The sequence below is a fragment of the Sander vitreus genome, chromosome 13 (assembly GCF_031162955.1).
Source record: "Sander vitreus isolate 19-12246 chromosome 13, sanVit1, whole genome shotgun sequence".
NCBI classification, from domain to species: Eukaryota; Metazoa; Chordata; class Actinopteri; order Perciformes; family Percidae; genus Sander; species Sander vitreus.
The window spans coordinates 23,382,666-23,399,477 of record NC_135867.1 but is presented as its reverse complement, the minus strand read 5'-3'; the positions used below and the strand labels follow the sequence as shown (position 1 = coordinate 23,399,477).

Below are 16,812 nucleotides of genomic sequence, written 5' to 3'. Positions count from 1 at the left end.
CAGCTTATATGCAATATGTCATCAACAAACGCAACAAAATACATTGTCGGTACATGCCCTTTAAGATCAGTGTAACGCTTATCAGTTCAATTTTCTAAGCACAAACAGACATTTGGAAAAACATAATTGGAGCCCAGATGCAATTTTGTAATCCAATCCAATTATTCAATACTGCAATGGTATTCTCTTCCTCTACTTTGCGGAATATGCAGGTCATTAACTGCATATGGACCAAAAAAACTAAAAACTGATAGACTTTGGGGTCAGAGGTGCTTGCAACTGATATTGCTGACGGTTTCGAGTGGGGGGGTGGGGCGTAGCTAGGCGGAACGAGGGAGAGAATACCATTGCAGTATTGAATAATTGGAACCCAGACGCAATTTTGTAATTTTCTAAATTTCTGATCCTCTGAATAAAAACAGAAAATTGGAAAAACAGTTTAAAGATCAAATTTTTTAATTTGTCAAGGCGGAAAAAAATAAAAAATTGGATATTGGAACCCATTTTTCTTTTTTTCCAAATGTCCGTTTGTGCTTAGAAAATTGAACTGATAAGCGTTACACTGACCCTTTTAGGACGACACATATCGTGTTTTCTGGTCTGATGCCCCTTATCAACAGGATGACGTCAGCGTTTCAAGAATAATACCCTTTGCTGATCTGGTACTGCTTTTGTTAAGAACTTTACACACATCTGTCTGTTTACAGGTGCTGGGTAAGTTTCAGCACAAAAACTACTTGGTTAGGTTCAGGGAACTATTGTGGTTTAGGATAAATTAACTAAATTATTAAGGTTGGAGAACCATTATGGTTTGGGTTAAGATTACGACTTTTTAAGCTTAGAGGACCCTCAACGTTATGGTTACAATTATAACCACTGCTAACGGTTGGGAACGACTGTGGGAACAGGAGGCCAACAGTGGTCTCCTGGGTCAAAGTTTGTCAAAGTGTGTCAATGTTGAACGTACACAAACAACTGATGCTCTTGATTTTCTGGAGGACAGTTGATTAACACACACTAATCACAGTCTACTTTTCATTAAAACACTTACATGAATTGGACTACATTTATTCCAGTTAGAATGTTTTACTTATTCTGAAAAAGCAACTGAAATGAACCTCACCGCGGTGTATTTTCTTTTCATTGTGTTCGAAGACTAAGTTCATTTTCAGTGTCAAAGAGGACTCTGTGTGTGTGTGTGTGTGTGTGTGTGTGTGTGTGTGTGTGTGTGTGCGTGCATGCGTGCACTGTTCCCTAGGCTCTCTCTATCATCCAGCAGGAACAGCCAGTTCCTGCTGGGATTTCCACCCCTTTGTCTCCTGCATTTATTCCTCCCCCCACCCCCACCCCTGCAATTAATATGACCTGTGCTTTCTTTGAGTTAGATGAAATGTGACAGGGGAGGGCGACAGGCGACGGGGCCTGATCTACCTGTGGGTCCAGGGAGAGAAAAAACCTCTTTAGTGTGAGAGAGCTCTGATTTGATATCAGAAAGACATGTATTGGTTTAGGGTGACTGTGGCCTGTAATTAAAACAGAATAAAGGCTGGTGAGAATGGTGTCTGTAGTCTGTAAAACCATGCAGTAAAATTGTGTTGTCTTTATTGGAGATGAACAAAATGCTCTCTGCCAAAAATCATTTTATTAGTTAGGATTTTTATTATCGCTTGACTTCCACCCGGCCAAGACTGAGTACTGGATGGAAAGCACTGAATCCTTGTTATTTTGCAATTGACTTAAATGGTCACAAGCTAAGACAAGCACATATACATGCTCAGGTTTTTTTGACATCATAACATCCGTTCTGATGGTCTCGCTTAAACATCTACACTGGTCAAACTGATGGGGCTATAATGTGCTTTAGTAGATTTTCTAGTGCAAATTAAGTTAATTTGATAATGGTGCCCTTATTTTACAATTATTCCTGACATTTGGCCTTTTAATAAGCTCTGCATGTTTTTTAATGCTGTGAACAGTGGTGATAAAGCTGATTGCAGCCACTGCAGTGCAGCCTATTGTTGAAGTCTACCCTAATGGTCCTTCTGGCCCTGAAATCAACTTTTGATCAGCACCAAGATGCAAATGGCACCCATCTGCGTCCCAAGCATACACAGAAGACACAGAGATCCAACAGTCTGGTGTATGCACACTGCCTCAGCATGAGCAGGCCTGTAACCTGTTTAATTCCTTTTGATCAGCTGACATTTACTCAGTGCGGTTAGATTACCTTTCAGTATGTTTTCCAGATCTGTGTATAATAGCGATGCACTTTGCAGGCCTGCAGTCTTTCTGTTCAGCATGCATTTCACAGAACATTCAAACACTCGCAGCTTGAAATTTCACAGAGACAAGACAGCGCAGTACACTCGTTGCAAAATGAATGCAAGAAACAATCCTTTAACACAGGAGAACGCTGTTTGTTTTCTGCTTCCAACTGACAGTCGGTGTTGTTTTAAAAACCACGATCACATTTGTTTCCTGTTAGCTATTGTAACCATGACTACAGTCCCCTAGTCTATATCGACGACATTCCACTTCCGGGATTGTTCAGGTGCCGCTGGACATTCCGCCGGATGTTCCTCTTTTTAGGCCATATGTCCGTCACCTTCCTCTTTCTTTGCGTTGGCATTCTAAACTCCGGTGGATTTCTGAGGACTAGGGTTAACTGCTCCTCAGATCTCTGCAGGGTAAATCCAGACAGCTAGCTAGACTATCTGTCCAATCTGACTTTTCTGTCGCACGACTAAAACAACTTTATAACGTACACATGTTCCACCAAAACAAGGTCCTTCCCGAGGCTATTTTGCAGACACCGTCATTGTGTCCAACGTTTGTGTGTCCAAGACGATTGTGATTGGTTTAAAATGCCAATAAACCAGAGCACGTTTTTTCTCCCATCCCAGAATGCTATGTGGACTAGTCATACCCTCCTTTGCAGCGCTGTGGAGGAAGGTCTGGCAATGCGAGATTCACAGTCATTTCAAGCCAAAGGAGGATATTTTCCCTTAGCCTAACCAAATCATAGGGTTGTAACATCCTACATATTTTTTGATTTTTCAATTATCTATGCTTTTCTACATTCAGCCATGCCCTCTGCTCTCAACATGTCTCCACACTGCAGTTACGCAGATAAACACTGTATTTTTCAGAACATAAATCACCGCAGGTCTGCAAGGTGAGGCACTTCTATCGGCTGGACTAGGAGGCGTTCAGGTCTCTGTTAAATACTGGCTGTAGCTGCTGGGCCTGCTCTTTGCACTTTGTCAAGGACCCTAGAGGAAGTAAAGAAAAACATCAAAATATGCAGGACCAATATAAATGAACAACAAGTTGATGAAGGATTTTCTTTGGGTGCATTAGTCTCCACATTTCTCTGCGTTTCTTGCCATCAAACAATTGATTTTGGCCATGGATGTCTCTTGTTTGCTGTCTGCTATGCACACAACAAAAAAAGTCAGGTTAGGGGTGAAAGTGGTTTTCTAATGGAATCATTTGTTCACCCTCTGCAGTCCTCTCTCTCCTCTTACTGTAATTGCCTCTGCTGAAGCTTCTCCATCTACTAGTTGAAAGATGGCAGCTATTGAAAACACTTCATATTCAGATGTAGTTCTCTCTGGTTAAACCAAATCCATTTGCTAACCCCCTCTCAGTTTGTGTACCTAATTAAAGGAATATGTTGCACAATTATATGAGCTTGAAATATTAATATTTGCAACTGCAGCACCGCATTTTGTTGAGAGAAAGTGTCAATCTTCCTAATTAATCTTCCATTAACAGCAGAATACAGGGCCGTTTTTTTTTTACAGTGTTCCTTTTGTGTAGCTCAGTTTTTTAAATATGGAAAATAAACTTCTAGTTAGAGTTGGCTTCGTCAAGGTATGAAAGTCATTATTATAGTGGCTACTAGGGCTGCACAAATAATCACAATTTTATAGAAATCGCAATATGGACTAGTGCAATATCCAAATCGCAGGGGGGGTGGGGGGCGCAATATTTGTTAAAGGCAAACGATGTGTCAAACCATTCCAAAATAAAGTATTGTGCTAGAGAGACATCCCAGCTTTCAAATCCTATCCTACAGACTAAAGAAAATATCTGTTTGGTACAGATCCTCGAAAAAACAATCGCACTATAATCATTTTACATTTTTTTTTTTATTTTAATATTTTATAATAAAAATGAGAATAATACATAAATGATCATTCCCTCCAATAATCATATCGCAATCGCAATATCAGTCAAAATCATCGCGATTAGATATTTTAAGGTATATTAACGGGCAGCCCTAGTGGCTACATGATGAATACACTGCGTATGGACCACACACCGGTCCTCCTCAGGGTCAAACAATCACATATTCATACGAGTGAATGAAGCTTCAGTGGCGCACATGAGAATTTTCATTACATTACACCTGCTAAAAGTGTAAGTTACACAATCATTCAGTAGATACATTGTATACTAATGTATTACATCAACATGTCACAGATTCATGACCACATTACATGAGCAGTGCACTGTATGCATTTATTTATTTTTGATATAAAAAAACCTCACAAAACAGCACATCACGTAACAACACAAACCCAAAGCACCCAGCCGCCCGCACCCGCTCACCTATACCCACCCCGATATTGAGGGTCCTGGGCCGCTACATGTTTAGCTCCCATACCCAGACCCCGCCCCGCTGGGTGAACCTTGGCAGCCAATGCGCAAACAGCCAGGCATCTAGCACAGACAATACATTACAACAGGGACAACATAGTGTGTGCATGTGTGTGTGTACGTGCACCTGCTCCTGCATTTATGGACCTGACTCAGTGGCTACATGTTTGGTTTTCTTTCAGCCAGTGTTTCACTCTTTCTATTAAATGTTTTCAATTCGGTTTGTGTTTTTATTTCAGTTGGGAAATCATTCCAAAAATGGGTCCCTATCACTGAAAAACATGACTGGCCCTCTGTTATGCAGTTGCCACCCACTGCTCCCCTTGTGGCCACTCTCCTTGTATTTGTTTTTGTCACAAAAGGACAGAGTACGGCGGGAGCTAGATTATTTGCACATGTAAAAGTCAGTTTAAGAAAAGAGAACTTAATAAAGCTATCAAAATTTAAAAGCTTGTATTTCTATACAATCAAACAGTGGTGCCACATTGTTGGTTTCTGATCCATTATTATATATGATGGGTTTGACTGTTGTCTGATAGGCTTGGCCCCATACAGTAACACAGTAGGATAAGTGAGAGAATATCATGGCATGAAAAAACAGTAAAGCTGCCTTGACAGGTATGTGATGCCTTATCATTCTGAAACAGTTTAGGTTTGTCCGGACAGTCTTACAGAGTTTGTTAATGTGTTTATTGAATTTGAGTTGGGAATCCAGAATAATACCTACAAATTTAAATTACTCAACTTCCTCTATGGCCTCTCGGTCTATTTTGATAGAACGCTTGGCTTTCCCTCTTATAGAGAAGCACATAGATAATCTTTTTGACGTTGAGCGTCAGATGGTTGTCTTTGAGCCACTGGGATATACCCTCCATTTCCTTGGTCAGGGTCTCTGCTGCTGCACTTGGTGTCCTAGCTGATGCATAAATTACTGTATCGTCAGCGTACAATAACCTGATTAATTTCATAAAAAGGTGACAAATCTTCCCAGAGGCCAGGATATACAGCGGCATTCGGCTTACAAATCCAAAAAAGTTTTCCTTTTGTAATAGTCTCTTTAGTCTGTCACCACGCCCAAACATTAGGTGTGACTTCACTGACTATGGCTGAGTACTCCACAGATTTAGCATTGCACTATAACATTGTTGCCCCCAGTGTGCCCTTCTATTGGAGAAAATGTGATGCAGTGTCATATAGACTGCCCCATAGGCTAAAGAAACTGGCCCACCGCGTGCAGCTGGTGCTCTTTTTATTTCCCCCCCTTCTGCCTCACTGCCACATGGTCTTTAAATCTTCTTTATGCGTGTCCAACATAAAATTTCCCACACAATGTGTATACATGATAAGAGTGGAATTACAGTTAGGAAGTTGCTTACTGTGTTAAACTTTTGTCTGTAAAACATCTGAATGATCTGGTCGTGTTCCTCTGCGAAAGCAGTTTTATCATGCAGATAAGACATCAAGTGCTTTGATTTAATCTAGCGTCATTTATTTAAACAGTTCCTGACAGTGGTCAAAATTAAGATGACTAAATAATATAACTATAAAGATTGAATGAATGAATGAATGAGTAGAGTATTGGAGCATTGCTCGAAGATGCTTATGCGAATGTGCAGCCAATAACTGACAAGAAGGAGCTGGTTGAGCCATCACTGCAGCAGCATTAGCCAGTAGGCTACTTCCACAATGCACGTTCATGACTCAACCAACTCCTCCTTGTCGGTTATTGGCTGGAACACTGTTTGTTATGGTTTGTTGGGCAGGTTGGCGCAGTTTGTTTTTGTTGCCGTTTGTGGAGCCTGGGCTGTCTACAGAGACTGTTTTTTTTACAGTGTGTTCAGGGGACAGGCAGCTAGCAGATGAGTGTGGAGATGTTTGCTGTATGTGACATAAAATGTTGTAGCCTAAAAAAACGCGTCACATCACTTAGAGCACCTTTAAAGGGTTAAACACGAGTGTTGCCAACAGGGATGTTGTAGAGTGCCCTCTGGTGGACAAACTATGCAACGCCAACACTCAGAACATGGTTGAAGGGTGTTTCGTCCGTTTTTATTTTTTAAATATTAATTTATCGGCCATTATAAATGCTGATACCAATAGTTTGGAAAATGCCTAATATCGGCCTGCCAATATATCGGTCTGGCTCTAGTGTGTGTGTGTGTGTGTGTGCCCTGACACAGATGCGGCTCAATATATGACATTCATGAGAAGCCATAATACTTGTATAAATAGTGACTTCATTGATATTTTTGTAATCAAACTGTAATAAATGTCACCTACCATTTAATTACTATCTTATTTTTAGTAGTTATATTACAGGTAGTCTGTATCCAAGACGTTCCACTTTCAGGATTGCTCCGGTGCCGCAGGAAATTCTGCCGTATGCATGCCAGCCCATTACAACCCTGTATCCAAAATATTACTACCACTATTACAACTACTACTAGTAGTAAAGTAGTAGTCATGTTCCCCTTAGGATGAATTGTAATAACTTTGGTGATCCCTTAACGTTTCATTTAGTCTATATCGACGATGTTTCATTTAGGGGATTGCTCCGGTGCTGCCGGGGGTTCCGTCCGATGTCCCTAGAAGCTACAACCGATACACTTAGCATCACCCAGGACGATTGTGATTGGTTTAAAGAAATGCCAATAAACCAGAGCACGTTTATCTCCTATACAGGAATGCTGTGTGGACTAGCCAGACCCTCCTCCGCAACGCTGTGGAGGAAGGTCTGGCAATGCAAGACTACATTTCATTTAGCACTATCGTCAGGTTTAAATTCATTCAATACTTTGATTCATGACCAAATTCCTGCACAATTAATGACATTCCCAACAGTCTCAGCTGTATTTTGTGTTAATTTCTGCAAATTCATACATGCTGATGTTCAGCAGGTATTATGTTTTTCCTTAGATCAGCGTGTTAGCATGCTAATATTTGCTCATTAGCACAAAACACAAAGTACAGCCGAGGTTGATGGGAATGTAGTTGGTTTTACAGGTATTTACCAAAGTACTGGAGAAATAGAAGTTTTGACTTGATGATGGCACTACAGTAGATGAGAAGTTTTGAGAGGTCACCAGGGGATCACATATTTGACGGGAAAAATCAATGCCCATACCCAATTCACTGCAATCCATCCATTAGTTGTTGAGAGATTTCACTTAAAACCACAAATGTGGACATTGTGGTGGCGCTTAAAGAAAAGTCAGTGGTTCACCCAAATGATTAGGATTCATCCTCTGGGAGACCTGAATGTCTGTAAAAAAAAAAATTTAATCGCAGTCCATCCAATATTTGTTAAGCTATTTCAGTCTGGACCAAACTGGTGTGTGCCCTCCCTGGAGCCATGCTAGCATGGCAATGAATGTGATACATTGCAGTTGGTTGGAGCCATGGCTGTGCAAATGAATGAATGAATTAATGAATGAATGAGTTTGACCCACCTGGACAAAGTGGAACACTGTTATTTTTTAATTTGAAGCTCTACCTTCCTGACATACTTCAGGAATAGCATAACATGGCCCATTCACTGACCATTTATTGTCTAATACCCACAGAGCAGAACTGACTTTGTATTTGGCAGAAAAAAAACACACTTTTCCTCTTGATTCCCGCTGTTACATAGATGGATACTGTTTGAGTGCCGGTCCTTTTCCTTGGATGGCTGGGCATAGGCTCACTTTGCATGTCTGTGTTCTTCCACCTGCAGAACAAAACCTAAACCAGATGTACTAGATAGCTTTGATATTCCCTGTCTGAGGCAATGTGCTGCTGACTTGATTTTGATTAAATATGAAAGGGAAAAAGCACAATAAACAAATGCTGCCTAAATGTCTAGGTATATGGACACATACTGTATGCACACAATACCTTCTGTGGTTTTCATGTGTGCAGTTCTTTGTGTGTTAGTCCACCCACGAGCATGTCATGGGCATACAGGGAGCCATGAGCAAAGGCATAAAGCATAATTAGCTTTGCAGCATTTGGGTTGGGTTTTATCAGGGGGACATTTATTTCAATTTATGAACGCATGTCTACTGTAAGTAACTTGACCCACCAGACCACCCACACAAAGAGAGATATAATTTTCTCTTTTATCAGACTGGTTGATTAAACGTCTGTCTCACAGGTGCTCTTGCTGCAAGATGTTGCCAGCCAAACATCTGTGATTGAATGCAAAGGTTTTAATTTGCATGTAATGAAAGTGTAATTTCCCACATGCATTTGGGCTGATAATATGGACAAAATCAGATTTTGCAATATATTTGACCATATATACGATATTCTAAAGTGATAATGTTTTGTGGCTGACAAGCAGCTTTTAGACTCGAGACAATTCTGCGAAAGAAAACTGATTGTAATGTGGATATGATGACCAAGAACATGATAAGACTAATGCTATTGAGCCAAACCAATCAAATGAAGTCACATAACTAACACCACGAACAGACAACATTTTAGCTAAATCATGAGATCAGGTGTACAATAAATATATCCATTATGCTAACGTATTGTTATACCAAATAAACGAGCATGAAGTAGTTCTCAAATAATTTTGAAGAAATAGAGCAGACCCTTTTACCCATGCTAGCGGTATAGCTCTCGGGATGGCAGTGCCAGTCAGTCAACCACTTTCAGACTGAAAAATGTCAACAACTATTAGATGGATTGCCATGACATTTTGTAAAGACTGTCATGTTTCCCAGACGATGTACCCTTATGACTTTGGTGAGCCCTTTGCTTTTCCCTCTAGCTCCACCAGCTGGAGGACATTGTGCTTTTCAGTAAAGTATCTCAACAAGTATTGAAATTTGGTACAAACATTTATGTTCCCCAACTTTGGTGATCCTCTAACCTAGTCATTTAGCGCTATAATCAGATCTTAATTTGTCCAGTTGTTTGGTTTATGACCATTAACAGAAAACACTCTGTTAATCAACCTCAGCCTTGTGTTTAGTGCTAATGAGTAAATGTTAGCATGCTAAACTAAGATGGCGAACATGTTAAACACTACACCTGTTAAACATTAGCATGTTAACATTGACATTGTGACCATGTTAGCATGCAGTAGTTAACATTTAGCTCAAAGCAAGTACTCCTCCCAGAGCCACTAGCATGGCTGTATTCCTGTGATTTTTTTTTTTTTGGGAAAAAACTGTGCGACACCTGCCAATCCAGTCCAGTTTATTTAACAAGCATTCTAAATAAAGATAACCGTTTTTTTTCTCTTGTTCTTCATGTCATTGTTTATATCCAATGGATTTTGTGTGTTAACATATAGTATGTCCCAGTGCACTATAACCCTGTATCCAAAATATTACTACCACTATAACAACTACTACTAGTAGTAGTAGTAGTAGTCATGTTCCCCTTTAGGGTGAATTTTAAAAACTTTGGTGGTCTCTTAACGTTTCATTTAGCACTATCATCAGGTTAAATTGATCTAATACTTTGATTTATGACCAAATACCTGCAGAATTAATGACATTCCCAACAGCCTCAGCTGTATTTTGTGTTAGGTTCTACAAATGCTTACACGCTGATGTTCAGCAAGTATTATGTTTTCCTTAGATCAGCGTGTTAGCATGCTAATATTTGCTAATTAGCACAAAACACAAAGTACAGCCGAGGTTGATGGAGATGTAGTTGGTTTTACAGGTATTTACCAAAGTACTGGACAAAAAAGTTTTGACTTGATGATGGCACTACAGTACATAGTACGTAGATAACTGTTTTTTCTCTTGATCCAAATGTGAATAGAGTGTAGATCAACTCTTCCTACTGCAGCTGACTCCGCTCACAGCCTCTCCTTTCTTTTCCAGCTGTGGTGGAACGCTGCGACCGGAGGCTGGCCCAGCTCACGTTGATGCTGGTGGGCGCTCCCCAGGACTCTTCCTGCAACCTGCTCCTGTACCACTGCCACTTCCCCGCCCACCATGGCTATGAGCAGTGACCCTGGCCGTGAGATGCTGGACCCCGACTCTGACAAACAGACCAGCAGTCTCACAGACAACATGGCTGCCTTGACGACGGAGGACTCCAGCGGCTCTGCATCCAACGGCGTGAGGAATGGCGGGGCTCAGCAGGACGCGGCTCAGGCCAAGAAGACTCGTGCGCTGCGGCCTCACCTGACTGGGAGGAAGTTGTCGCTGCAGGAGAGAGGCACTTACCTGTCAGGCTCTGGAGGAGGATACACGCACATATCCCCTCGTGTGGCTCGCAGGCCCACCGTAGAGTCTAAGCGTGTGTCCATCTCAGATGCTCAGGTGAGGAAGTGATTTTTATTCTTTATGAATTAATAATCATTAAATTATAGTTCTAGAGCTCAACAGTGTGGTTCCGGAAAGTAAATATCCCATTCATTTTCTCCATAAGGGTTTTGATTATCAGCCATGATGTCTAAACCATGCGAGGTAGACTTATTACGAGCTACGAGATCGTGATTGTGAAGGTTTATGCCCCTGTAAAGCCCACAAGTTTGCATGAAATCAACCTTGTTTTGAGAAAAAATATATCGTGAAATATGTCGTGAAAAGTACTACAATAACAACCTTAAGCGTAACGGCGACGTCTCTGATTGGTTGAGCTCGCTGTTACCATAGAAATGTTTATCGCACCTGCGAACGGCTAGTGAGCTGCTACCATTGAAGTCTACAGTATGATCGTTTCTACAGAGTCAAATGTTCTTTTGCGCCGAATCAAATGTTTTATGGTTTATGTTTTATATTTTGGAAATTTGATAATGCATTTGAATGTTTTCTTACTTTTTAAAATCATCCATAATGCTGTTGCTCCTCCTCTAAAAAAATTTATTACTCAGGGAAAAAAAAAAGAGCTACTCGGTCAGCCACTAGAGGAGAGTGCAATATTTCCAATTGCAAAACTTCGTTTGGCAAATCATCCTTTTCTTTTGTGGCCATAAGTCAGTGGAATACTCTCCCCACACACCTTATTACATGTACAAATCCTCAAACCTTTTCGAGTTTGACAAAAAAATGGTTACTGTCACAAGGGGTTGGTTATAGGAAGTGGGAATGATTGAGCCCATTGTAGTTTTTATTGTAAATTAGGTGTGACTGTGGTTGAATTGTATTTGATGTTCTGTATTTCAATTTGTATTGTTTTACTGACCTGCCAAGGGACTACGGGTGGAAAACCTGGTACAATGCATCTCTCCTTGTTCTTATACAAGGTTAATGTTAACTTGAGCATTGTCCCTGTTTAAATAAAATCTAAATTCTAAATTTACCTCATAGCTGGTTGGCTTGATTCCAGAATTAAAACTCAAACAAAAGCATTTTCCGAAACGTCAATGGAGATATTGAATGGGGAAAATCACTTCCGGAGCCAGAGTCGTTGGGCTGTCACTGTTAAGCTGTTTGCAGAAAGCAGCATTACATTTGCGATAAATAGCTATCAAGGCAAATAATGGCCACACTGTTAAAAGATGAGACATCTGGGAAGTCGAGTGCAGACAAATCCAATAACAATCAAAAAGCTTAAATCGTCCACCTATATCAAAACACCTATAGCCTCTTTAATGAGCAACATCTAATGTCCTCTGATTTGGACATACGCTAACATGATTCTCTGCAGTTGGGTGTGACATGTGGTATGATAGCAGGGAGTGTAACACAAACTGAGAACAAACAGCTCCATTGAGCTGATGAGAGCAGTTATACATCATAACTAGATAGGAGCAACGTATCGCTCAATATCTCTGCATTATCACCAAAGAAAGAGGAGCAGAAGGCCAGTGGACAACATGACCGGAATGCTGTCACTTACATGTGACAGCATTTTGTTCCGACTTTGGCTTTGACAAGAGCACTTTTGACTCATCAGACAGACATTTAATGCATTCTGGCTGGCATTGTGCTGCTGGATACACCATTAAAGTAGTGAGGGGTGGGGACGGGAGCATCTAATGATTTCCTTGGGTAATCATTTGGAACATCTCTGCTTGTTTTCCTGTGTGTGGCATGTCTGTCTGTATAAATGATAAGACATTTGATACAACTTTGGTGACAGCTAATACCTTTCCTATTGTATTTTACACACTAGTTTTAGATTTCGGCTGTTCAGGTTGTTATATGTTACACGGTCACCTCTCGCTGGCTGTTATGCTGGAAGCCTCACATGCCTGTTTCATTTTCGATATTCTTTACTGCACCTTGGGTAAATAAGGAGATTGAGTTTCAGAGGTGTTAAAGAGACAATCTGCTTTATTGCCTTCTTTCCAGGGTCTCAGGGAGGCAAGAGTTAGCTGACAAACCCCCAGGGATAGACACCATATTAAAAGTATAGGTGCACTGGAGGCAGAGTTAAGCCTAACCTCATTGATTGCAAAACATCTTGCCAAAGGGCTGCATTAAAAAATTGACCAGCTGGCTAACACTGGCACATTTACAGAGATGTTGATTCATTTGCATTGTCCTTGTATATATACATAAATTAAGTTTGACACATTTAATGTGGATACATTTTAGCTGTGTATTATCAGCATACATTTTAACAACTACAATTAAAGGTACTTTAACACTTCTTGTGTCCTCATGTAACTGATGATTGCATAAGTGATGATTTACATTATATCATTTTAGCTTTTTAGATTCGCTAAAATATTATTTTGTTACTCAGCACTCAGAGGTAACGTAGCAGCTAACGGAATTGTTTGAAATTTGGGAAGTTTGCTTTCCTAAATGTTATGGTAGAGCCAGGAGACATTTAGCTTAGCTTATAGCTTAGCTTAGTTTAAAACTGGAAACAAGGAAAAAGCTAGCCTTCCTCTGTTCAAAAGGTAACAAAATCCACCAACCAGCACCTCTAACGCAGTGGAGACTCCTGGAAGTCACTGTGCCCGGCCAGGAAATAGTCCCGCACATAGTTCTGACTCCTGCAACCTCCTGTAAAACTGCAAAGTATCGTTTTACATTTGGGTTTTTGTATGTGATAAACACAATATAATGTGTTATTTAGTGAGATTTAGAGATGCTGGTAGGTGGACTTTGGATAGAACCAGGCTAGCTTTTGTGCTAAGCTAAGTTAACAAGCTGCTGGCTGTGGCTTCATATTTAGTGTGTCGTATAGACCTGAGAAAGGTATTGATCCTCTTACTCTCAGCAAGAAGGCGCATAAGCATATTTGCCAACATGTTGCACTATTACTTTAAACTGTAACTATGGAGACAGTTGATCTACAGTTGATTGCTTATCAATAATGATGAGTAACATGGGCCCCATTTCAGAAAGCAGGTTTAGTGAAAACTCTGAGTTTGTTAACCCTGAGATGAGGGGAACTCTGGGTTTTCTGTTTCAGAAAGAGAGGTAACTTAACCTCAGAGTCAGTTACTATGGTAACTGAGTCTGTAAACCTAACCTGGTCGGGAGCAGGTTTTCTTCAAGAAACCTCCAGTTTCTCTCAGTCTCCTCCCTCTGACACACCTCTCTTTCATTTCCTCATTCATTCATTCAGTCTGTATCAGGCGCATTTTAGCGAAGTTTGTTATCGGCATGATAAAAAAACAGGATGTTAGGCAGACTATAAAACTTTTTTTTTTCCTTAAAACATGGCATTTCCTTTTGTCGACGATCCCGATATGTATGTGTCTGTATATGTGTGTGTCTGTATATGTGTGTGTCTGTCTGTGTCTGTATGTGTGTCTTTGTGTGTGTTTCAGTGTCGGAGGTGGTTTCTCCCGATCCCTATTTGAGCGGTATCATTTTTCTTCCCAGTCTGTTATGCAGCCTATAGGCTACATAACCTTATCCGTCCTTATATCACTAACGTCACCCATCTTGGGCGTGCTCTACATCCCAGCACATTATTTGTGTCACATACATCTTTTTTGAAAACGGCAGTTTCCTTTACAACATTGGTGATGCGGAGCATTTTAGTAAAGCCACTGTAGCGCCGTCAGAAGAGTGTGACTCGCTCTGAAACGTGTTTTAAACGTTTTTGTAGTGTTCCCTGGACACAAACCAGTAAGAGCCGTTACAAATATGTTCCACATGATTGCAGGTGAATGAGGTAAACCCTTTGAAATAAAAGATTATGAATTATAATTCTGTTAATGATGGTGCTGCTGAGTGGGATTAGTAGGTGTTGCACCTAAATGAAATAGATTATAGGTTCAATATCATTTCACCAGTAATATTAGGCTATAGCCTACTTATGATTAAATATGATATTAATACACTATATTGGAATATACGCATTTACTCTAGCAGCACTTTTCTCCCACGCAAATTCTCTCTCTTTTGCAGCAGCCGCTGTGTTGTTTTTTTTTAACTCGCTGTATGTGCGCATGAGTATTTCCGCCGACCCGTTTGTTTGTGGTTGTTACCATGGTGAATCGTAGTATCATGGCTCCATTCATGCTGCCTTTTTATTGTGGTGGTGCACGCGCGTGAACCTACTCTGAGTTGATTGAACCAACTCATATCAGCTGTTCTGAAACCAAAACTTTTCCCATCTCAGGGTAAATCAACTCAGAGATCAGGGTTACACTCAGAGATTGTTAAACCTCCTTCCTGAAATGGGGCCCTGATATATATAACATAGGAAACATGCAACTGAAAACTTCTCTTTGTGCTAACCCATGAAAAGTATTCTGTAGATGCGGGTCACTGCCAAATCTCTATTTTCCTCTGACTTTTTTTCAATTCAGAGTGAACATTAAATATTCATGACATCTGCCAGGATGTGGAACCCCTCTGAATTAAACAGACTGCTGCCACAGACTCGCAGACCTGGTATTGTGTCCTTTCCTATCTGAAAATTGAGTTGCAGCTCTCGCACTGAACCATAAAAAAGGACTCATGTTGCTTGTATTTCCTGTTCTCACTGGATCTACAGGACGACACAGCAGAGAGAGAGTGAAGCATTTCTTGCATACATAAACATCAGTTATGGCTGACATTTTGTGCATGTTTGCATTATTTGGTTTCTTTTATCTCTCCACCATTATTATAGACATACAAATGTCTGCCCTGACAATTTAGGAAGTCCTGTACTAAGCCACATGAGGAAACACTATAGTTATATAATGGTTTAACGGAAGCACTCATCTTTGGTTTCTCACTTCTGACTTTCCCATCACATTTATTATTGTCGTTTACTCTATTTTGTACACACACAGTAATGTGTATAATTTTCTCTTCCTTCCGGAAGTGGGAGGAATTTTTAGAACACATTTGCTTCTCTGTTTTGTGGGTTAAGTTAGGATTAGGGAAATCCAGAGAAAACCACCCAACATAACAGGGTTAATTGTTAGAAATGTTCTTTGTCAGTACTTGGGAGCATAATGATCTGTGTCAAATGTGTCATTTATATAGCCATCAATCATAGGGATGTGATTACGATAATAACTGAAAATGATGAAAAATAAATGGGGAAATGCATTTATAGACACACTTACATGGATGGACAGCTGTATACAGACCTGGAAATAAGCCACACAAACTAAATGTCCATCAACAGGAAACTGTTGATTAGTTAGTCCATACTAACTAATCCAGCAGGGTCATTTTGTTAAATAGATTGGCGCATTTTATTGCTGATGAGTTCCCTCTCTGCTTGTATTTCTATTCACAGCCACTTTGTATTACACCGAAATGGATAACAATGAAATTCTTTCCTCTTTATGTAAGTAAGGAATAGAAATGTCCATGACAATATTGGAAATTGATATACCAGTAAGCTGACTGTGTGAACTGTGTGAAGGGTAAGTGTTAGAGCTTGCATTTATGAGTCTCTTTCAGAAGTTTCCTCTGAAAAGTTCAGTCTTGTCCATTGTATCTGTCATGTCTGACTTACTTATAAACAGCAACGAGAAACAAATGTAAACTAACTTTCTCATCCCCTTGAGCAAAGATAAATGTCTTTTTCTTCACAGTACATTAGGACAGTAAATGATGTGCGTATTTTAAACCTTGTCAAGTACAGCAGTGGCTGATACTGGAGACACATACAGATCTGAATCTGTGTGTTCGTTTCATATGTAATATTTGAGTAAATGTAAAGAGAGAGAAGTCATCTTTCCACTTTTGGTTGATCCTCTTACCTTGTGCCATACGTTATTTCTGCAGATTTCTTCCTTTTGCACCCAGCATATTAAAACAACACAGAATAAACCGTCTG

At 40.2% G+C, this 16,812-nt stretch overlaps 1 protein-coding gene across 2 annotated transcripts in view; it reads left to right on the top strand.

Annotated features, from left to right (window-relative positions):
- Window positions 1-16,812, top strand: part of camkk1a (calcium/calmodulin-dependent protein kinase kinase 1, alpha a) — a 70,254-nt gene that overhangs the window by 18,617 nt on the left and 34,825 nt on the right. For both annotated transcript variants that reach the window (XM_078266235.1, XM_078266236.1), the window contains exon 2: window positions 10,494-10,937. In XM_078266235.1, the coding sequence (XP_078122361.1) occupies window positions 10,608-10,937 (330 nt within the window). In that variant the 5' untranslated portion in view covers window positions 10,494-10,607. The remainder of the gene's footprint in view (window positions 1-10,493; window positions 10,938-16,812) is intronic.